This window comes from Pinus tabuliformis, chromosome 9, assembly GCF_031772625.1.
Source record: "Pinus tabuliformis cultivar Carrire ecotype Pingquan chromosome 9, CPIR1, whole genome shotgun sequence".
In the NCBI taxonomy this organism is placed as follows: Eukaryota; Viridiplantae; Streptophyta; class Pinopsida; order Pinales; family Pinaceae; genus Pinus; species Pinus tabuliformis.
In genome coordinates, this window is record NC_142307.1 from 1,610,986,476 (window position 1) to 1,611,011,147 (window position 24,672).

Consider the following 24,672-nt stretch of genomic DNA (forward strand, 5'->3'; position numbering starts at 1 on the left):
ATCTCTAGGCTCAACAATGTCTTTAATCTACCCCAACATGCTATCCATTTGCTCATACACCTCCCCAATTACTGGTCGATCTGAATCTGCAAACTTGATCATGTAATAAATTGGTTTGGTGAATTGCAAAACATATTTAACCTGTGACCAAAAGTAAGTGTCAAGAACAGTGTCCTTGACTACATTAGCACCATCTGTGTCATTGTTAATTTCATCCCATGTTTCAGCACACACTAGATTAGTTAAAGCTTGTCTCACCCTCACTAGCCGCCTAAAGGTGAGGTAATAACTAGCAAATCTTGTCTTTGCAATTTTAAGCAATTGCAACTTGGAGTAAGTGCCATAGAAGTAGTTTACCCTTGTATGCCCTGTGATGAATTTAATGAGCTGCTTCCCTTTCCTGTAAACATCAGCAATCCACCCACAATCTTTGTGTTTCACAATATCATGCATCAAAAGGTTCAATGTGTGAACCAGGCACCCAGACCAAAAGATGTGTGGATGAGTACGCTCAATAATTTTTCCTGCTGCCTTACAATTTGCTGCATTATCTGTGATCACTTGAACCACATTATTCGGACCAACATCTTTGATTGATTTCAATAGGAGATCTGCAATGTTTTGTGCAGTTGCACTGATGGAGAAGGAGTCATGACATGCAATAAATACTGCACCACTAGAAGAAACACCAAGAACATTTATCAAATGTTGGTTTCTAATATTTGTCCACCCATCTGATACAATGGATACCCCATAATCCACCCACTCATGTGTAAAACGTGTCAAAGCTCTTTGAACCTTAGATTTTTCTCTTTCTAATAACACTGTTCTAGCTTTCTCATAGTTGGGGGCCTTGTATCCTTTTGGGGCTTCATTGATGGCCTTTACCATTTCATGCCAATAGGGAGAGCGAAGCACATTGAATGGTACACCGCAAGCACAAAGAAAACGGACTATCTTTCCATCCACATCATCCCTCCCAGCAACATTAAGGAAATCCCCTATTGTTTTTCTACCTCCAGAGGTTGCAGAAGTACCATGAGGAGATGGGCAACTACCAAATTTAGAGGTTGCACTTGATTCAGAATGAGTTTTTTGTTTCTTGTTTTTTTGTTGTGCAGCCATCTCTGTTTGGATGTATTTTCTTCTTTGTTCAGTTGAAATGTTTGGGCAAATTTGTACCCCCACAGAACCCTTTTTTTCATCACTGTCCAGCACCCCACAAAGATGCCTCCTCAGACGGGTATATGAACACGTATATGGTTTTCCTCCATGACAACCATGAGGGCACACAAATTTGTAAGATCCACCACCCTTTCCCCCATCAAGTTTGGTCACATAGTTCCACAAGGGATTTGATGTACCTTTCCCATCTTGTGCTTCAGTGTCCCCTTCAAGTTCATCCCCTTCCTCTTCAAACCCTTCCTCCTCATCATACATTGGGTCACTACTATTAGGACCAAGTTCATCCCCTTCCTCTTCCCCTCTATTCCTCACCCTTGCCATCATTAAAACCAAGAGTGGAATGATACATAGAAGCCAAAAGAACACCATCTTGGAATATGGATATAGGTGGTGGACAACCTGTAAATAAAGGAGCAGGTAGAAACAATGGGAAAGAGTAGGAGAGGGAGGAGAAAAATACAATTTTTTTTTCAAAAAAACAAGGGAGTTTGGGCTTTGAACTTACCTCTTTAGCTCTTGTAGATGAAGTCCTCCAAGCTCTTGCTCCAAGCTCCTCCTCCTTCTCCTAGCTCCTCCTTCTTCACTCCTCCAAGCTCTCCTCTCTTCTCCTCTCCTTTCCTCTCTTCTCTTCTCCTCTCCTCTCTTCTCTTCTCCAACTCTCATAAACTCAAAGTGAGAAAATGAGAAGAGAATGGGGGCTTTATTCTTTTCTAAAGTCACCCTAAACTCACCCTAACCCACCCCCTCATGCTTAGTTAAGTTAAATTTTAAAAGAAATTAAAAAAAAATTATGTTTATTTTGCTGCCCCGCGGGTTGCGCCCGGGTGGCGTGCGCTTCCGGGCAGGTTGCGTGGCGCAACCTCTTGCCCGAATCGCCTTCCGAAGCGCGATTCCGGGGGCAACGCAACCTAAATGGCAGGAATCGTTTTTAAAAATAGGAATCGCGCCACCTAAAATTCGGAATCGCGCTTCGCCTGGAGATTCCGGAACGATTCCGTACGGGTCGCGATTCCGGCTTAGGATCCGGGGGGGGGGGGGGGGCGATTCCTGCAACTATGGCTGGAGGGCTACTTGCGTAACTATGTCAGTGGCCAGCAACAAGCATGGCTGAAGTGGCTGCATCTAGGGGAGTACTGCTACAATACTACACATCACATGTCCATTGGTATGTCACCATTCTATGCTTTGTATGGATATCATCCCTTATCTTTTGTTGACGTGATGTTTGGTGCTAGCAAGGCTCCGAGAGCCAAGATTTGGATCCAAGAGAGTCAGGATATTCTCCGAGCTCTCAAGGATAATATGGCTACAACACAGAACCAGCAGAAGCTGTATGCCGACAAGGGTCCGGTGGAAAGACAGTTTGAGGTAGGGGACTTGGTCTACCTACGGTTATAGCCATACCGACAGTCGTCAATGAAGCAGAAGTGGGCTGAAAAGCTCAAGCCCCGCTTTTATGGGCCATACAGGGTGATACGCAGGATTGGACAGGTTGCGTATGAGTTGGCGCTGCCCCAAGGCAGCAAGATTCATAACGTCTTTCATGTATCATTCTTGAAGAAAGCATTGGGACAGCATGTGACAGTGACAGATGAGCTACCGCCCAAGGATGATGAGGGGCATTTGGTGTTGCAGCCAGAGGCTATTATTGATACTAGGGAGAGGCAGCTACGGAGCAGGACGGTCCGGGAATTCTTGGTGAGGTGGAAGGATTTACTGGATGAGGATGCCACTTGGGAGAGTGAGAAAATTTTGCAGCATCCATCACTTCAGTTGCTTGAGGACAAGCAACATTTTGCCGGGGGAGACTGTAATATTCCTAATTAGCCATGCTAATTGGAATGTTTGATTTTGCTCAATTTTGCCTTCTATAGTTATTTATAAATAAAAAGGTGAGGGAAAGGGGGACATAAATCACCTTTAGAATAAAGTCACTCCCTAGTAGCACAACATTGTGACTTAAAGGGGAGCCAAGGGGGCCAAAGGACCACACAGAGATGGGGCCCATGCAGACACTTGGAGGGACTGCGCAAATGGAAAGGAACACGTGGCAAGAGAGCTATTACGTTGGAGGAGGTGGGCCTTGGGATTGAGAGAGGCCAACGCTATAAAGGAGAGAGGAGCCTCCTCATTTTGTCATTCGATTATGTGCATTTGAGCTAGTCACTTCGACTTAGAGCACGCTAGCTGTTCCGCTGGTATGCAACACTATTTAGTGCATCGAGTGTCTCCGTTCGGAGATCTCACCCTTAGCCCCGAGGGACTCCGAGTGCCTGCTCGGGCAAGGTAGTTTTCAGCAGTCTTTTGTAGGAGGATTGATCTTTGGAGTGAGAAGGAACTGAGCATTTTGGATAACTGCGCAATCTTGAGAGGGACGCAGTTCATTTGGTGGGAGTTCCAGATTGAGGGTTTTGCGGAGGATTTGAGCTGGGAGATTGAGCAAGGGATCATCGCTTGCATATTGGAGGATTTTGGTAGAGTTTCGAGCTGAGTTTTGCTGGATTCTATTCAGTGGCAGCGCAGAGCCTTGAGGGACAGCGTAAATCCCCAAGGCGGTGATTTTCGGGGGTCTACTATTTCAGAAAAGCTCTCTGGGTTTTTCTGGGTTTCTTGAGTAGAGTCTGATTCCAGAGTTTTAGCATTTTTTGAGGAGGGGAACAACCCCAAATCCTCATTTGATTTCCAGTAGTAGCAGTAGCACGATAGTTCTCCAGCAACTTGGACGCAATTCAGAGAGAGGCCATTCCTTTGCTATTCTGAGTGTATTTCTTCACTTGCCTTGTGCAAGTCGAGGTGCCATCTTTCTGATCACCTCTTGTACTCATTCCATTGCTTAGTATAATAAAATGGCTTAACATTTCTGTCTGCATTTCTTGAGTATGTGCTTGTATTCGGTGTTTATATTATTATATGTTGCATCACTGTTATTTTCTTTTCCCGGTTACTATATCATTTGCACGTATTGGGTTGGAGTTACTTGGGTTTGAGGGATATCCCTGAAATGGGATATTACACAAATAGAAGTCAACTATAATCAACCTGCTGCCCCAAACTAGGGCAGTCAACCTTGGTCAAATCGTAGGTCAGAATGCCTCGGTTTTTGTGCCAAAATTTGCGGCCTGCCTAGGAGAGGCAGCCACATCAAAATCACAGTCCTGAATTGCCCACACTGGTCAATGTTGGTCAAAGAGATGATCTGTTGCTTCTGCGTCCTCCAAAACTGCGTTTTCCTTGTCTCCTTGCTGTGTCCTTCTTCTCCCACGTTGGCTGCTCCTTGTTAACCCAATGCTAAGGAGGGAGAGAGAAGAATGAGTGAGATGAGATGGTGAAATAATGCCTCCGCTTATCTTGTATTTATATTAGATGTTGAACTTGTGTGTCACACATTTAGCTGCTGCGACCTTGACAATCTGTCAAGTAATTACAAATAAATTCATATCTCCATAAATACTTGTCGGAATGGGATGATTGTTAGATCAATCCTACACCTCTCAATGAGAGGAATCTAGGAAAAATATTAGCTGCCATAAATAAGATGACCCACATGGAGTTTGGCCCTAGTTTCCAATTTTAACAAGGTATAACATTCTAGTATACTAATTTCATTGAAGCATGTATTGTCAAGGTACTAATTTATTGTTCTAGTTTTTTGAAGTTTTGTAATTTATGAGGTTATTTTTTATTTAACTATTTTATGTAGTTAATTGCATGTTATGCATGCAACATTATAAAACTTAATTCTAGGCTTGACTGATAAGTAAATACTAAATAGTGTGCAGGTACTTCTAAAGTCTCAACACCTTTTTCTTCAACTTCGGGGTTTTGTTCCCTTTATATTTGGTTGTGGGAGTTAAGGGGAAATGAGTGTCCTCTTATATTAGTTCATTCATTTTATCCTAAGTCACCTGACACAGGGATTCGAGATTCGACGGATACGGGGATTCAAGTGTCAGATACGAACACATTGACCCCTTGGAACAGTACACGTTCGGATACGTTATATATTATTTTATATATATATATATATATATATATTTATTTATTAAAAATTAGATATTTCTTAAACAAATTCTCATTCATGATACAAATTCATTGATTCAAACATAGATCTTCATCTAGATGTAAGTTTTACAAAGTAACATTATGCATACAAAATTACAAATACAATTGTGACATAAATGATAAACGATAAATTATAAATTTATGATACATATTCAATTAATCAATGATCCAATAGGAGAAAGACAAGATAGTAAGATAAAGATATTGAAGTTTTCTCATTAAGTCATCAAAATCAAAATGTGCTATTGTTTACATAGGTAGTGCAATGCCAATGGCAAAGAGAAATAACAAATACAAAACAACTACAATTACAAGTCTACAAGTATAGAAGCCTCAAGGCAGTAGGTAGCTCATGACTCATGAGTCATCAATCCTCATAGTCATCATCAAAATCAGCGTCACTGTTCTCATCATCATGGTCACCACTGCTCTCCTCTCTGCATCCTCCTCCTATGTATCCAATATCATCTCTGACTTTGCTGGTGTGGAGGATGACCCCTCTATAGTATCACCATCATCAAATCTGACAGGATCTAGCACTTACCTGTTGCTTGAATCTCCTTGAAAATGCTCCCACACCCTTTGCTCCTTGCTCCCAAACACCCACAACAAACTAAACAAGTGAATGTGCAAATAGAATCGGGAAATACGCCTTTATAACGCCGCGCAAGTTCTTGATTTCCGGATTCTTGTCCGAAAATCAAGACACGTTTTGGATTCAAAGTGTCCTGATTGGGACACGTTCCGGATTCGAAGTGTCCCGATTTTCGGACACGAATCCACTCGAATCGTGTCCGATTTGCCGGATTCGGGACACGTAGGGCCTCGGGGATGAATCCGGTTTCATAGATTTTATCTGTTTATACCATTTTGAGTTCTTCTAATATCTAATTATTTAAGCATTGTGTGAGAGTAGATATGGCATAGTTGGTGAGCTCAATTCCAATCAGGGAAATGTTGAATGTCTAGTGGTGCTGAGGATGTGAGTTTTGCCCTTCCTTCTAACTGTTGGTAACGGTTGTCTCCAGAGTGAATGTAGAGATGGGTGTAATTCTGAAATATTTGACCATCTACTCTTTGATGACACACAAATATCCAAAGAGTGAGCCTCTCAATACAAATTCCACAATATGATCCCTCACAAGATGCTTCAGCTCACCATTCCTGTCATGTCAGTAAGCATTAATTGCAATGGTAATTAAGTTTTAATAGGTCAAGCGGTTCCTGTTTTTTATCATCATTAAAATAAATTGATATATGATAGTGGAGGCCACTTATACCAAGATGGAACCTTCCTAATTGGTGAATGGAAAAGAATTTTCATCTTTGGCTAAAATAATACATGATTCCAACCATGACGTGGAAAAGAATATGCTTCTACATCTGAAACACGCATAATCCAAATGGTAAACATGTATCTGTGGCATACAGAGTTTAGAAGATATGTTGATGTTAAGAACTGTGCAGTGTAGATTTAATTTTCCCAGTCAGAACCAAATATGGGCGATAGCATTTTGGCAGTACATAAAAGCTGATTTATTTTTCCCATTAAGAACCAAATATGGAGCATAAAGCATTTTAGCAGGACATAAAAGGTTAAAGCTGCTAACAGCTTGACTATATTTCTGAAAAACCGCCAATGCCGAAACTGTCAGTATTTATTTGAGATTCTGGTAAAATCACAATCCAGGCTTGAGAGATGTGAAACGGGAGATTCATGATTAAATGAACAAGCAAGATCTTTCTGCAATTTCATTTTTTCAACATCTTTGAATAGACCATTCAGTTCTTTGCGAACCAATACCACAGCTAGTTAGTTGATTGGCAACGACACTGGCGTTACATGTGTATGACCAATGGATGCCATCAGATAAATTCGTTCAATAGGAGTTCCAATTTTGAATTGTATCATGCCAAGGTGAGACCTTGAAAATAATCGTCACATTATTTGCTCATCATTATCAAAGGAAATGCCATTACACTATCTTTCAGCTTTCTAATTATCATTTCCTCTGCATGGAGTGTAATACAATTTGCTTTATTGTTTTCATTCCTTTGGTCATATCTTATTTTAAAGAACTAAACTTATCAGCTAAGTTTTTTGTTGGCTCCACCTTGTTGTCTAGTATAAGGGTAGCATTTTTCCATTTTAATGTCATTCGTTCTTGTTTAATGTCCTTTTTTCCTTTGTTAGAGAAATTAGGGCTAGAATTACCCGTTTGGTCTGCTTTCATTCATAACCAACTCTAGATGTTTACAATAAACCTCAGTCATTCTTTTCTCAGAATTTTCAATTATCCGTCCTGTCCTGGCACAATGGGGGTTCATGTTTAGGGGTTTGTCAACAATTTAATTAATCCTAATTACATTGCCTCTCTAAATCCATGCCTTAGCTGAATGTTCTCAATGAATCCCTTTTTGACGGTGATTATTTAATGACAACGTAAATAATAATGTAATACTGTTCGATGCCATTTTGATGATCATTAGTCAGGTTGCATGCATATGTTCAAGTGGGTTTGGACCTTGTTGTGATTGCTTTACTTTATTTTAACTGGTGCTTTGATCTCTCTCCCTGTCTCTTTTTAGGAATTAGGATTTTTATTTTTATTTTATTTTACCCAATATTTTCCTAGCTACTGTTGCCTATCTATCGTAATTGCATCTATTTAATTTGTTTGCACTTGCGGTCTTATTTTAATATATTGATATTCTTAGACAACATAGTATTTGATAACATACATGGATGCTGTAGTTTTAGCTCCACATAACACTGGCCAACAAGCTGAGATTGAAGTTCCGAATGACATTCTTTATTAATATGTTATTTGTGTTCTGTTTTGTAAGTAAGACTTTGAATGGTTTAAAAGATTCTTAGGATTTATCTGTTGTTGCTTTTGCTTCTGTAGGGCTTCTTACAGTTGTCATCTTGTTGCAGGTTTGGGATACACGACAGAATTCCTGTTGCAACAAGTTTAAGGCTCATGAAGACTATGTTTCGGATATGGAGTTTGTTCCTGATACCATGCAGCTACTTGGAACAAGGTATTTTTTGTTTGACTTGTTATTTTCTCTAATGGTAATAGTTCCTGAAGGTGATGTAAAATATGGATGTCACTGTTTGCTGTTTTCTATTTTCTGTTTGCAACTTGATGAAACCTGAGACAGAGCAGTTTTATCTTTCTTCCATGCTATTGGACCTGACAAAATAATCCCTTATGAATTGATTCCCTGGCTTAGGTGTTGAATAGAGTATTATTATCATAAGCCACCTTAGTACTAGCACTGGTGTCAAAACCTATAGAACTGAACCAGAACTGGCTGGTCCCATACCAGCATGGGTCTCCCCCCTAAGAAAACCAAAAAAGGATGGAGATGATAATCCAACATTAAACTCAACAAATCAAAACTGCTGGGCATGTATCTATGTTTTGCGGATGCTACTCAGTATAAACCTGCCAGTGCTGATAACAGTGCTTGATGCAGTAGGGCCATCATGTGAGGCATGCAACAAAGGCAGTCAGCTTGGGGGATCAACCTTGAGACCTCCTGCATTAAGTTTGTTACCGCTCAAACTAGCAGGGTGATCTGAAAATGGGGCACTTAGTCTTCTTGTCCAACTTACAAGAACCTCTCCCACTTTCAAAGCTTAAATATTCCCAAGGCTTATTGATTAACCAATGCGGAATTAAGAAATGCTTGAAACTATGGGTGTATGCTGATTATTGTTTTTAACTGATTATGTGCTGTAAATTAATGTGCTGAAACTGATATATAAATGCATATAATAGTAAATAAAGCAGCAGAGACAATGCTGCAGTAACACAGACACATGAACAACAATATTAATTTGGAGTTCACCCACAACTCTTGGGCTACATCTCTGTGAGCTCTAGTTAATTCAGCTAGGCTTTGTGGGATTATGGTATAGGTCCTTTTTACAAACTCTTGGCTTAACTCTTGCTGTTTTTACACAGAAATAGTGGGTTCAGACCCCATGTTATCCCCTGGCTCTTGAAGCTCTGGCTCTTGGCTCTTGGTTTTGGCTCTTGGCTCTGACTCTGGCTCTTTGGCTCTTGGTTTTGGCTCTTGGCTCTAACTCTGGCTCTGGCTTTGGCTCTCTGGCTCTTCGCTCTGGCTTCTTTCTGCCCTCTATCAACTTACAGCGCTCTTGGTTTTCCACTTGGCTTCCAAGCGACTCCTTTGGCTGCTTTCTTGCTTCTGCGTTGCCTCTTTGGTTTCTGCGCTGCCTCATTTGCCTCTGCTTCCTGCTTTGGCTTCCCCTTCAGCAGCAAACCCTCAATAATCAACCTCAACAACCATCAACAACTCAGCAGCGATCAGCCACCTGTTTCTGTTGTTTTGTGGCTTTTTAAGCCAAATTGGCACTGTTGGTTCATCTTCCCTCTTGGGCTCTTAGTCTTCCAGCCATAGTCCGCTCAAATCCCTTCTCGAAGCGTTAGCAATCATTGCTAAACGCCCTCAGGGAGGAATGCCACCTATTCTGTAACGGAAGGGGCAATCGACGCTTTAAAATCTTTGAAACAACCATTTTTCATTAACACAGAGAAACACTACAAAAACATGGGAAATCCTCCAAATCTCTGTTTATCAGACTTCAAAAGTCCTTAATTGTGCACTATATTCCTATCGGGTCCACCCGTAAGTCGCCATCGTGTCGCATTGCCCATGGCTAAAACCTGAGCAAAATCCAAACAATGGATTGTATAGGAAATACAATGAAAATCCCGACTGTAAGCCTTAGCCGGATCTCAAAGGAGAATAAACCCGCATGTATAACATCGTCGGGTCCGTGCACATCGCAAATCACATGTTGCTAAGGTCCAATGCTCCCCTTTGTATTATTGCGCTCCGATCGCTTCGATCGGCCTCATCAGCTATCGGTGCATTGGCATTTCAGCATATCGGAGTACTGTTGCTCCCATGGTCCATGGTTCTTAAGCTTTCCCGATCCCCGATCATCGATCAAATCACGATCGTTGATCTGACTCTCGATCCGATGGTTCATGACTTATCACATCATCGCAATCGCAATCGCTCCATGGCCGGTTCCGATAATACATAAAGGCTTTTCGACGATGCGATATTTCGGCGATCGCATGCTGCGATGTCTTAAGACCTGAGGTCCCTCCTTTATATAGCCATCCGCCGATGCGATATCATCTTGCTGCCGCTTTATTACAAGGATTACACTTCGCTGGCTTTTCCCGATGCGATGTCAATGCTTCATTGCTGCGGTTCGCTCTCGTCCATTGATCTTTTAGATCCAACGACCCTTGAGTGTTAATGCCTCATTTCCTCTTAGACCAATCAGAGTGGGCCACGTGGCCCAATTCCGACCTGCCATGTGTCAGCTGTGGATTGGCCCGTGAGCCTATACCAAAGATCAACATTTTCAATATAGTTTGAAGATTAATGAAATTGCCTCCTTTTCTAAGGACATTGGGCAAATTTCTTTTTACAATAACTTCTTCATCCGAAGTCCATTTTAGCCCATTCAAATTGTGTTAGATTCAGAATGAAGAGATCTCTGCAATGAGACTATTTCGAGGAATAGCATATGATTTTCATTTTCCTCTGATTTACAAAGGATTTGTGCCATTTGGCACTTTTTACCTCTCATATGAAGTCATTTAGACTTAGAAGTTTATCCAGGATCCATTATTGGATCACGCCTTCCCACTAAGAGAACTTCTGGTCTCCAAAAGACTGATATACTGATCTGAACAGTAAATGAGAGTGACTCGCCCTCTTCTTTCAGCCTCCCTACACTTGTCTTTGCATAGTGCCTCTGAACCAAAGTTTCTGACCACTTCCCTTCTTGGATGGGCTGGTCTTTTTGGGAACAACTGTCTTCCTCCTTGCCTTCCTGCAGAACTTCTGCTGAACTGGTTATAGAAGGTGGTTTGAACTTTTTTGCCTTGATCATTGATCCAAGGTGGCTCAAACAAATGTGAAGTACATTTGCTCTACAAAACTTTCATTTGTACCTTTTGGACAAGCTATCAACAACAACTGTTAACAACAACAGAAACACAGACAACAACTGGATGGCCTAAACTCCCGCTTCAACATAAAAAACATATTTCACATTTTGTGAACACCTCCATGTCTTACATTTACATACAAATGATGGACTAGATAACAAGCCCACAAAACATGCCTTTAAAATAAATGACTTTTTAAGTCAAGCTTGTAGAAAAAGACCATTAGGACTCTTTTTCCAAAGATGAAACACTTTATCATTATTTCCATTTGGAGACCAAGTTAACTTCTCCCAAGTCAACATGGCATCACATGCATGTCAAAGCAATCAACCCTGCAAGTTAATTACACATACATGTTCAAAATCAAGGAAATCGTCAACATCCCTGTGTTCATGCATCTCATGCTCATGCATGCATTTCATCTTTCAACTCTCACCTAAGCACACTGTACTTTCGAAGTTGAAATGAAATATAATGTAGATGCATCAATAGACATGCAATCTTAATCGAATAAGAACTCTAACCGTTCCTTACCAATCCGTTTCAAAGGTACTACCTCTGTCTGCACATCAGCATCAACATGTGAATCATTCTGAGACATATCAGTCATGGAATTTTCCTTTCTATTTCTGCCATCTTCTCTTTCCACTTTCTTCAGCTTTTGTGGAAGCATTGTTGGATTCAAAGCCCAACATTTTGCAGCAAGATGTCCTTGCTTATCGTAGTAAGTGCACTGCATGTACACCCTCTTGACAGCATGATTTGCCTTGTCCATTGGACCTTTGGCTTGTTGCTTCTTCTCCTTCTTCTGCTTCCTGTATGTGGCCATTTTCTTCCAACATCTAGAAACATTATGGTTATCCAACCCACAAAAGGAACATGCAATTCTTTTCCCATACATGTGTGGAAATTTATCATGCATTGCACAATCAAAAGGAAAATGTTTGGAACCAGATTTACACCTTTCTCTTTCACCTTTATTGCCTTCATGAGGAGGTGAATCGAATGAAGAAGTGCCCCCCTTTGGAACACCATCAATCTCTTCAAGGCTGTTGGAGTCTCCCCAACTCTTTGGTTCAAGTGTGTGCCTCTGAACACCTGCATCCTGCAATTGATGTTTCAAGCTATTGCATTCCTCCTGAATACAATCTTCACACTCTGTAATACAACCCCTCCTTGGAGCTGTTTCGATGGCCTTCATGGCAGCTTTGGAATTCTTTCCATAAGACTGTCCATAGCCTAGGCCTTTCCTCAACCATTATTGGTTCAACAATACCTTGTGCATACTTACTCAAGCCCTTTCTTTCGTAGCCCATCTTGGACATTAGCTTGGAACCTATGCCTCTAGTATGTTTTTCAAAAGAACTAATATACGCATCTCAAAAGAATTTGGAGACAAAATGGAATGGCTTACCTCTTCTTCAAGCTGGTACTTGACTAAGGCTTCTTGGGCAACAAAGAGCCGTGAATCCAACTCATGCATCCTTTTCAGGTTCATATTTGCAATATGAATTTGCCTCTCCATTTTCTGCAATTTGTCAGAAAGCATCTGCTTCTCTTCCTCCATGGAATTCAACTACTCTCTAAGCATGCTGCTCTTCCTTCCATCCTCATACATTTCTTCACCATGTCCATCATGGTGGACAATTCTTGCTTCATGTCTTCATCAAAGAATCTTGTGAAGAACACAGAATTTGAGGACCCACTTGAAAAAGTTGTCATTATGCCATTGAACAAAAAAAATTCAACAAGATAAATAAAGAGCTTATTCAGCAATCTTTTGCAACAAACCTCTTGTGCTTCAGGGATTGCTTTGAGGTCCTTTGGGATAGAAGAATGCCTTCAGTCCTTCTTCCTATTTGTCCTTCCTAGACTGAGCTAGCGACAACTTTCCCTTTACCTCTGCAAACTCAGAAAATAGTCAGTCTGAAAAACAAGCATACAATCAACCTCCTGCTATTCAAACACCTTTCAGACAAGCAGTCTTTGCTTTGTCAATCAAGCATTCTGATATAACCTTCTTTGAAGGTGGGGTTAATCAATCCTAAGCTCCGATAACACCTGATCTGAAAATGGGGCACTTAGTCTTCTTGTCCAACTTACAAGAACCTCTCCCACTTTCAAAGCTTAAATATTCCAAAGTCTTATTGATTAACCAATGCGGAATTAAAAAATGCTTGAAACTATAGGTGTATGCTGATTATTGTTTTTAACTAATTATGTGCTGAAATTGATATATAAATGCATATGACAGTAAATAAAGTAGTAGAGACAATGCTGTAGTAAAATAGACACATGAACAACAATATTAATTTGGAGTTCACCCACAACTCTTGGGCTACATCTCCGTGAGCTCTAGTTAATTCAGCTAAGCTCTCTGGGAATTATGGTATAGGTCCTTTTTACAAGCTCTTGGCTCAACTCCTGCTGTTTTTACACAGAAACAGTGGGTTTAGAACCCATGTTATCCCCTGGCTCTTGAAGCTCTGGCTCTTGGCTCTCTAGCTCTTGGCTCTAGCTCTTGGCTCTTGGTTCTGGCTCTTGGCTCTAACTCTGGCTCTTTGGCTCTTGGTTCTGGCTCTTGGCTCTGGCTCTGGCTCTTTAGCTCTGGCTCTGGCTCTTCGCTCTGGCTTCTTGGTTCTGGCTCTTGGCTCTGACTCTGGCTCTGGCTCTTCGCTCTGGCTTCTTTCTGTCCTCTATCAAGTTACAACCCTCTTGGCTTTCCACTTGGCTTCCAAGTGACTCCCTTGGCTGCTTTCTTGCTTCTGCGCTGCCTCTTTTGCCTTAGCTTCCTGCTTTGGCTTCCCCTTCAGCAACAAACCCTCAATAATCAACCTCAACAACCATCAACAACTCAGCAGCCATCAGCCACCTGTCTCTGTCGTTCTGTGGCTTTTTAAGCCAAATCGGCACTGTTGGTTCATCTTCCCTCTCGGGCTCTCTGTCTTCCAGCCACAGTCCGTTCAAATCCCTTCTCTGAGCGTTAGCAATCATTGCTAAACGCCCTCAAGGAGGAATGCCACCTATTCTGTAACAGAAGGGGTAATCAGCGCTTTGAAATCTTTGAAACAGATATTTTTCGTTAACACAGAGAAATGCTGCAAAAACACAGGAATCCTCCAAATCTCTATTTATCGGACTTTAGAAGTCCTTAATTGTGCACTATATTCCTATTAGGTCTGCCCGTAAGTCGCCATCGCGTCGCGTTGCCCACAGCTAAAACCCAAGCAAAATCCAAACAATGGATTATACAGGAAATGCAATGAAAATCCCGACCGTAAGCCTTAGCTGGATCTCAAAGGAGAATAAACCCGCATGTATAACATCGTCAGGTTCGCGCACATCGCAAATCGTGTGTCGCTAAGGTCCAATGCTCCCCTTTGTATTATTGCGCTCCGATCTGCCGATCTCCGATCGCTCTGATCGGCCTCATTAGCTATCAGCGCATCGGCATTTCGGCATATTGGAGTACCGTTGCTCCCATGGTCCATGGTCCTTAAGCTTCCCCGATCGCCGATCACTGATCAAATCACGACCGTTGATCTGACTCTTGATCCGACAGTTCATGACTTATCGCATCATCGCAATCGTAATCGCTCCATGGCTGGTTTCGATAATACATAAAGGCTTTTTGGCGACGCGATATTTTGGTGATCGCATGCCGTGATGCCTTAAGACCTGAGGTCCCTCCTTTATATAGCCATCCGCTGATGCGATATCATCTTGCCGCCGCTTTATTACAAGGATTACACTTCGCTAGCTTTTCCCGATGCGATGTCAATGCTTCATTGCTGCGGTTCGCTCCCGTCCATTGATCTTTTAGATCCAACGACCCTTGAGCGTTAATGCCTCATTTCCTCTTAGACCAATCAGAGTGGGCCACGTGGCCCAATTCTGGCCTGCCATGTGTCAGCTATGGGTTGGCCTGTGAGCCTATACCAAAGATCAACATTTTCAATATAGTTTGAAGATTAATGAATTTTCCTCATTTTCTAAGGACATTGGGCAAACTTCTTTTTACAATAACTTCTTCATCCGAAGTCTACTTTAGCCCATTCAAATTGCGTTAGATTCATAATGAAGAGATCTCTGCAATGAAACTATTTCCAGGAGTAGCCTGCGATTTTCATTTTCCTCTGATTTACAAACAATTTGTGCCATTTGGTACCTTTTACCTCTTATATGAAGTCTTTTAGACTTAGAGGTTTATCCAGGATCAATTTTTGGATCACAGGGTACCTAAATGGGATCCTAAAGGGAAAATGCTAGACCAAGGGCAACAATGGAGACTTAGCCCACTGTCACCTCAGCTAGGGCTCCCTACTATTTATGGACTTTCACCAATGGGAGGAGACCCGCTATATTATGGAGTCACCAATGAAGGATAAATCAATGAGTGGATGTGGAGTGACCCAAACAATCCCTTTCCATAAGAGTTTGAAGGATAGAGCTTGCTTGCTTTTTAAGCAATGTACAATGTCTCCTAGGAGAAGGATGGGAGGATTTGAGGGTTAGGTTTAGGTAATATGACTTGTGAAAGAGTTTCCGAATCCCTAAAATCGTTATTGAAATTGGTATCCCAGATGGTTCTTGTAGAATTGTCTTTTCAAAGGAACGGGACCACATGGGACCAAGTGGACCCAACCTAGGTTAGGAGGTAAGAGTTTGGCAACCAGTGATGTTCTTAACTTAGACAAAGAAGAGGGACGATCAAAGAAAGAATATTCACTTAAAGGTGAGAATCATGCGAAGTCATTAGAAGCCAAAGAAAAAAAGTGAAGCCCTAACTTAAATATGCTTTGAGGACATGCAGTCCTAAGGGGAAGGCAATGTAATAAACGTAAATATATAAAAATAAATAAAAATAAATATATTAAATAGTGAAGATTTTTATTTGTTTGTTTGTTTGTATTAGAAGAATCAGTAAACCTGTTGCTTGTCACCAAGGAAGCCCATGGTCAAGTTGAAGGGATTGCCCATATACTCCTGAACCTAACACCATCACCCTAAGCCATGCTAGGTGGGTTAATCGAGTTTCGAACTTGGGTGGGGCCCCAATATTAGTCAATGAAAAGACCTTATAAATGAAACAATGTGTCTAATCGAAAGGACTTGTCTTCTAGTGAAAAGGAACCTCTGCTTAGGTATCTATATCAGGGTCGGGGTCCTCATTGCATTCTATCTCATTCATATTCATTCTCATACATTTTTATATATTATTTATTGTCCTTGTGGATTTCTTTATTATGTTCCAAATAATTTGGGAATCTATGATTTGAACCAGATTGGTTAATCACAAAGGCCATCTCTTATCTCCGTGAATTGCTTTGCATAGAATGCCATCTTGGGCTTGAGCCCATTGGGTGGATCACTTAAGTGATTTGAATGTACTATCTACAAATGTTCTCCTTAATGATCATGTTTAGCTCCTTCTTGTTTGGCAAGAGATGGCTAGGGGCATTCAAGGAGTATCTAAACAAGAGGAGCCTATCCATCAAGATAACTATTGAGAATGATAGGCGCATAACCTTGGAAAGCCAACAATGGACTTGTCAAAAGGACCTAATAGAGGTGATGGACAAGGCCACCAAGGAGCAATAAACAAGTTACAAGTATTTAAGACTATCAACGAAGCTCTGGAGTTGATGAAGAATTGAACAAAAGAAAAAATGGCCTCAACTTGGAGAAGGTGGAAATATACTCGACTTGGATGATGTTTAGTGTAATAGAATTCTTGCAACAAATAATGGGGTGCAATAGTGTTGTAAGAACGATCCCCCCCTCTCGGTTCAAAAGCTAGATTCATGTTCTGTGCGGAACTGTAGTTCTACTCAAAATCCACGGTTCCTGGACTTTTGGAAATGTGACAGTTCCAAATCGTGGTTTCATAAACCCGAAGTGCGGTTCCAGAAACCGCTTGCATAGTTCCATGGGGCATTTTTTCTTTTTTCGTTTAATATTCGAACTGATATGTGAGGAACCATGCTTCCCGGACACTCCCAAGGTGCTCCCTTGATGGCCCCTAAATGCTCCCTAATGGTAATGTTAAATTCTTAAAGTAGAAGAATGAAAATGAAAGATAAATTTTTAACATTACCATGAAATGACTTAGGATGTTTGAGAGTGGTTTGAACCTCACTGGACTTCATTTGGAGAAAATAGAATTTCATATCCCATTCAAAATTCAATAGACTTAATAATTTTCAGGATTTCAGCATTTCATTAGATTGTATCATGTATGAGGCTATGTGATTGGCTTTTAATCAAGAGCACCAAGCCCTATATGTACCCCAATATTGGTGGTGTTGACTGTTGAACTCCTTTGTCATGGCCTTAGCAAAAATGTACCCTTCAATCAAGTCAAAATCATTGATCAGGCATGTTAAGATTTTTCTACCATATTATAAGGCTTGGATTAGGTAGTTTGATCAAAATTGGGAAATGTGGAGTAATATCCTTGTTACCACAAAATCTAGCAAGTCTTGGAGAGGGAAACCCTACAAGACGAGCTAAACAAAGTGCTAACAATGGGGTAGAGGTCCAATGTCACCTCAGCGAAAACCCCTTGTTCTTTAGCTGATGTAACCACCCTCCTCCGACATCTACCCAAGTAATCGACTAACCGGGGTAAACATGCGACGAGAGAAGCCACTATGAAGGGATTCAATCTCCTTGGTGACCTTAAGGAAATGGAATCAACGGAACACAACAACCATACCTTCCACATCAACAAGAACACCCCTAGGAGACATCTCAGCCACTCAGACATCCTGCCCCTGGGTCCCACTGATCTTTTAGACCTCTTGACCTCTGGACGCTCTCATGCTATAGGCATGCTAGCGTCCAGGGACCTCTGGACACTCTCACAGGCCTGCAAGCCAGCATCCAGGGACTTTTCCCAGCAGACCCGTGCTAGGGTCCACATAATTCAAGGCGATTTTCTAGCCTATATTTCCTTCCACTACCTAGAACTTGTTTTAACTTTCAGTATCCATCAAAGACATGATGACAAGACTACTAAACCCAAAAATCAACCTCAGGACTAGGCCTGACCATCCCTAACCGGGACTGACATTTTGTCAAACACTTGGCATCATTGCAACCTACAGGTCTAGGATACAAGACAAAGCATGGATGATTGAAAACTCTTATGAAACATGACAAGAAGGATCACCACCTTCTCCATTGAACTGTTATAACATCAATTAGGTCTTGCATCCATCAATTTAACGATTACCAGTAAATACATGAGATAACCATGACATGAACCAATCAATTAACCATGTTTATAACCAATATAAAACCATGTAAATAACAGAGATATAACATCCATTAAATCCACATATAAACAAGTGCAAAAGAAAGAGAACTTAGCTTTCATTAATCATAGGAAAATCTGACCAGGTTCGGGACTTCCACGTACCACCCGACCATAGACATGGCTGAACCAAATCTTTCTTTCAGCTAGTCACCCTTGTGCCATATTCCAAGCATGAATGTGGGATCTCATGGATAAACCAATCCAAAAACAACCAAGGGAATCCAAAGGTTAAACCACCTCCACCCTCACCAAACCGTGATCACACCAAAACCGGTGCTCCGATCACAACCGAACCAAACTTGGAATGCCATCTGGAATCCATCACTATCCTTGAGGAATTTTCTGTCTCCTTGTCTCTCAGGCTTTACCACAATCCAATTCCAGATCACTTGGCCCTAAATTGAGACCAGTCTCTCAAGCTTTACCGCAATCCAAACGTGGATCACTAGGCCCTAAACCGAGACTTCTCCCTCAGGTTTTACCGTGTATCTCGCCAAAACTGGTCAAGGGATTCCTAGGCCTTTGGGAATGAACCTTGAAACCACCTCCGCCCTAGATTTCGAAATCCATTCGGCAAACCAAAGCTCAAAATAGAGATAAACATCCTAACATACCATGGCATCCGTAAAAAGGCAATGCTAGGCTGAAAACCACTGTCATAACCTGACAAAACCATGCCACTGACAATAAGATAACCATACACCAACATGCAAAGCCATGTGTGTGAAAACAAACTAGGAAATCACACATGCAATATCTTACCTACAAGTATTCCTGCTAAGGCTGCCTGATCCTACTCTTCCTTCCTTGATTCTTGCTTTCCTTCCTTTCCCTTTGCTTGCCTTTCCTTCCTTGATCCAAAGCTAGAGTGCTCCAAGAAACTCTAAGTGACAAAGAGTGAGAGAGAGAGAGAATAATGAGAGAGCACCAAAACTTGAATTGACAAAAGGTTACCCACTAATCCTCAAAATCCTTTTTATTAATGAGGCCTCTATTTTCTTCATTTTCTATTATTTTCCTTCATTTTTCTCTTCATATGCAACTTGTGACCTTTCACCTTACTTTTTTGATAGTTTCCTTTATTTTCATAAATAAATGTGTCAAAAATGTCCTTTTTCCTTTTAATGCTCTTGCCTTAGCCTTTGCCAATTTCCTTAGCCATAAACGCATCTAGTGATGCCCACTAGGATATCTTTGCCCAACATTCATCTTGGAATAAGTGTCCATTAACCATGGTCTTATTTTGCCTAAATTTTTTTTTATTACATGAACTTTTCACCAGCGCTGTTACAGAACCCTTCCCCTTAGGGAACACTGTCCTCGGTGTTAAACCACACTAAGACCTCAGCAAAACCACTAAAAAGCAAACATACTGCCCATGGAGCTTTATAACTTAGCTCGTTGCAGTATTTACAATGAAAGACCTGCTCAAAAGTAAAACATCATGACAACATGACAAGATAACAACCATACTGCTTATTGGAGCTTTATAACTTAGCTCATGGCGGTATTTACATCCATAGACATATATAGATATACCAAAACATCAGCAAAACATATGCCAAACATATACCATACATCAAACCAAAACTGCTTTGCCTCAACTAGCAAACAACGAAGGATACAGGGCCCGCATCTGATCCACCATCTCCCATGTAGCTTCTTCAGGCCCAAAGTGCTTCCACTGCACTTTAACTTGCTCTATGGCTCTGTTCCTGAGCATGAGATGCTTCCGCTGCAATATGCACTGAGGCTTTGGCTGGAACTCTCCTTCTTGCTCCACTTGCAATACAGACCAATCAATAACATGATCAACATCCTTTATATACCTCTTAAGCAATGAAATATGGAAAATATCATGGACTTTCACTGTTGGAGGCAGTGCAAGTTGATAGGCCATTGGTCCAATCCTCTAAAGGATCTCAAAATGCTCGCAATATCGTGGTGCCACCTTGGCAAATGAACCAATCCTCAGAGAGCTCTTCTTGGGCTTGATGCGCAAATACACATGTTCCCCAACTTGAAACTCCTTGAATACCCTGTGATGGTTCGCATAACTCTTTTGTCTATCGTGCGCTGCCTTTAGATTCTTCTTTATAACCTGCATTTCTTGTTCCATGTTTGCCAGCGTATCTAGTCCAATAAGAGTACCTTGTTCACTGAATCACTCTAGCTGATGGTAGTATTCCAACTCCGCCCATACAATGCCTCGAAAGGACTCATCCTCAATGAATCCTGATAACCATTGTTGTATGTGAACTCAACTGATGGAAGATACTCCTTCCATCTTCTTTGCTAGTGCATCACATACATCCTCATCATATCCTCTAAGATCTTGTTGATCCTCTTTGTCTGTCCATCTGTCCGCGGATGATAAGCTGTACTGAAGGCCAACTCTATACCCAAACCCGCAAATACCTCTTTCTAGAACTTGGAAGTGAACTTTGCATCCCTGTCCGACACAATCTTTTTCAGAACACCATGTAATCTCACTATCTCTCTGATGAAAACCTGTGCTACCTCACTGGCTGAATATGTAATCTTTACTGGAATGAAGTGAGCTACCTTGCTCAACCTATCGACCATGACCATAATAGAGTCATGCTGTCTCACTGTCCTTGGATGACCTGTAATGAAATCCATGGAAATGACCTCCCATTTCCATTCTGGAATCATTATAGGCTGTAGTAAACCCCACCTGGATGTTTACATTTTTCCTTTACCTGCTAACAATCTAAACATCTAGCCACGAACTTTGCCACTTCCTTCTTCAGATTCAGCCAATAGTAGAACTTCTTCACCGCCGTCAATGTCTTCTGATATCTTGGGTGACTCAAGTATGGCTTGACGTGAAACTCCCTTAGGATAATCTTCTTGAGTTCACTGCAATTCGACACATAGATCCTGTCCCTGAATCTCACCAAACCATCTGCTGTGAGACGATGGTTTGCATCCTGATCGCCTGTGCTTGTACTTGTACCTGTGCATGTACTTGTACCTGCACCTGTACCTACACCCACACCTGTGCTTGTACCTATACTTGTACTTTGCTGTAACCTGTGCATGATCTCTGTATACTTGTCATCCCGCTGTCCTTCTTGCAAGATCCTATCCTGTAACTTTGTCCCATAAGAGCTCATAAATGTTATTTGATTTACCTGTACCTTCCTGCTAAGAGTATTTGTAACTCGGTTCTTCTCTTTGATGTATCTCATCTCAAAGTCAAATTCACTGAGGGTGACCAACCATATAGCTTGCCTGGCATTTAGATTCGGCTGGTCAAACAAATACCTCAACCCACTGTGGTCGCTCATTAGTACAAACCTCCTGCCAAGAAGATAGTGCCTCCACATCTTCAATGCATGTATGATCGCTACTAGCTTAAGATTGTGCGTCGGATAGTTCTGCTCGTGCTCATTCAATTTCCGTGACTCATAGCACACTACCTATTCTTCTTGCATGAGAACTCCACCAAGTCCTCTCTTGCAAGCATCTATACACACTACAAACTCCTTGTCCGGATCTGCAATCTTTAACACTGGTGCATGTGTCAACAACTGCTTGAGCTGCTCAAAACTAGCTGCACATTCTTCCATCCATTCAAACTTCTTACCTTTCCTCTGCAATGATGTGATAAGATATGCAATGTGTGAGAAGTTCCTGATGAATCTCTTGTAGTAACCTGCCAATCCCATAAATGATCTCACCTCATCCACATTCTTAGGAGCTGCCCACTCCATGATGACCCTTATCTTTTCTGGATCTATTGCTATGCCTTCCTTGGAAACGACATGTCCCAAGTAATGCACCTCTGTCTGAAAGAAGTTGCACTTGCTAAGCTTAGCATACAACTGATGCTCTCTTAGCAATCTCAACACTGCTGCTAAATGCTCGACATGTTCTTCCTCATTTTTTGAATATACCAATATGTCATCAATGAACACAATAACAAACTTGTCCAGATAAGGATGCAACACACTATTCATCAAACACATAAATGTAGTTAGATCATTAGTCAAACCGAATGGAACTACAACAAACTCATAATGCCCATACCTGGTCCTGAACGCAGTTTTGAAGATATCCTCTTCCTTGATGCGTACCTGATGGTATCCGATCTCAAGTCGATCTTAGATAACATTGTTGTTCCTTTCAACTAAGAAAACAAATCATCAATCCTCAGCAATGGGTACTTGTTCTTAATTGTTACCTTGTTCAGCTGCCTGTAGTCAATGCACAATATGAGAGCACCATCTTTCTTCTTTACGAACAACACTGGTGCACCCCAAGGCGATACGCTTGGCCTAATGTATCCCTTGTCAAGCATCTCCTTTAACTGCGACTTCAACTCTACCAACTCAGGTGTGCTCATTTGGTAAAGTGCCTTGGATGCCGGAGCTGTCCCTGGCACCAACTCAATAGAAAGTTCTACCTCCCTAAGAGGTGGCAACTCTGTAATATCCTCAGGATATACATCTTGAAACTGTTGTGGAACTGGGTATCTTCTCAAAACATCTGCATCCCCAACTTCCTTACCTTTGTTACTAGAAGTGTGCACTGCAAACATCACACAATCTTTTCTGCAACTATGCTTAGCCTGCATAGCAGTAACCGTCCTCATTGATGTAGGCTTCTTCTTCCCCTGCAAAGTTCTATTTTACCCACTATCATCCACACACTCAATGGCTTTGTCGAAGAAATCCACTTTGGTCCTGTGAAGGTACAACCAATCCATACCCAAAAACATACTATATGAACCCAATGGAAGTACATTGAATGTGCTACTGTAGGCATACCATTTAACTCAAATGCACAAGCTCTTACCCAATGGTGAACTCTCTTTTTTGTACCTGTAGCCAACTGCACCAACTAAGATTCTGCATGCACTTCTTTTCTCAAACCACACTTGTCCACCAGGTCAGGATTAATATAACTATAGTAGATCCAGGATCAATCAAAATAGAAACAATTTGATCACAAAGCTTACCATCCATCTCAATGATAGATGTCGATGATCTGCCAGTCTGTTGTCCCAACTGCATAGATACAAGGAATGCTATGACCAACATCACCAATTGTATGCGCCTCCTGAGCACTGTAGATCTGGGGTCTACCACCACTTTGATACTGTGGACAATCCGTCTTACGATGATCCTTAACACATATCCAACACTGCAATGGTTCCTTACCACTGCCTCTAGCATGCTGGTCTCCATGTCCTTTTTCAGTTGTATTGAACCTATTGTAAGGAGCTACATTTTCTTTCTCACTTGCATCTTGAGGTCTTCCTCGCTTTGGTGGTCATTTTCCTTTAGCTTTCTCATTTCCTTTCAAGTCATGCTTAGGCTCAAATTTGCGCTTTGACTGCTCATAAAAATGTTTCAAGTTTCGGATGGCCTCCTCCAACAATCTAGGCTCATCGAACTCAATTTGGTCTCTATATGCTACTGGCAGTCCACTGATGAATCTCTGAACCTTGGCCTTCTCCTCCTTGAGGTAAGGCACATATCTCAACAGCTCCAAGAACCTGCTAGTATACTCATCATTTGTCATGGAACCCATCCGCAACTCATAAAACTCCTTAGCTCTGTCATCAAAGTATCTTTCTGACAAATACTTCTTCTTGAAGAGCCTCTCAAACTCATGCCAAGTCAAATCATCCTCATGTATACCTTTAACATTCTTCACATCTTCCCACCAAATATCTACTTTACCTTTGAGACTGAAAGTGACTATCTTTGCTTTCATGTTTTCTGAATAGTCATGTAATCTGAAGAATTTCTTCATACCAAACAACCATTCCTTTGCATCCTGTGATTTCTTCATCTCTCCATCCAAGGTAGGCGACTTTGCTTTCTTAAACTCATCCGGAAAGTATCCGTTATCACTCCTTCTGTAAGGATGATAATGATGACGATCATGATGCTTGTTCGAACCAGAACTAGAATAGTACTTGTGTCCATCACCTTTCCTATCCAGAGTGTCCAACAACCTGCCATCTCTGATCATGCCATCTTTGTCTGACTTGTGACCACCATAAGACCTGCTGCTATATGCCCCATTAATTCTGTCCTCCTGCTCATGGCTGATCCGAAG

At 41.4% G+C, this 24,672-nt stretch overlaps 1 protein-coding gene across 2 annotated transcripts in view; it reads left to right on the forward strand.

The window, feature by feature from the left end:
- LOC149154947 (WD repeat-containing protein 55-like) overlaps positions 1–24,672 on the forward strand; it is a 326,140-nt gene that overhangs the window by 157,017 nt on the left and 144,451 nt on the right. For both annotated transcript variants that reach the window (XM_089441581.1, XM_089441580.1), the window contains exon 6: positions 8,186–8,292. In XM_089441581.1, coding sequence (XP_089297707.1) covers positions 8,186–8,292 — 107 coding nt within the window. The remainder of the gene's footprint in view (positions 1–8,185; positions 8,293–24,672) is intronic.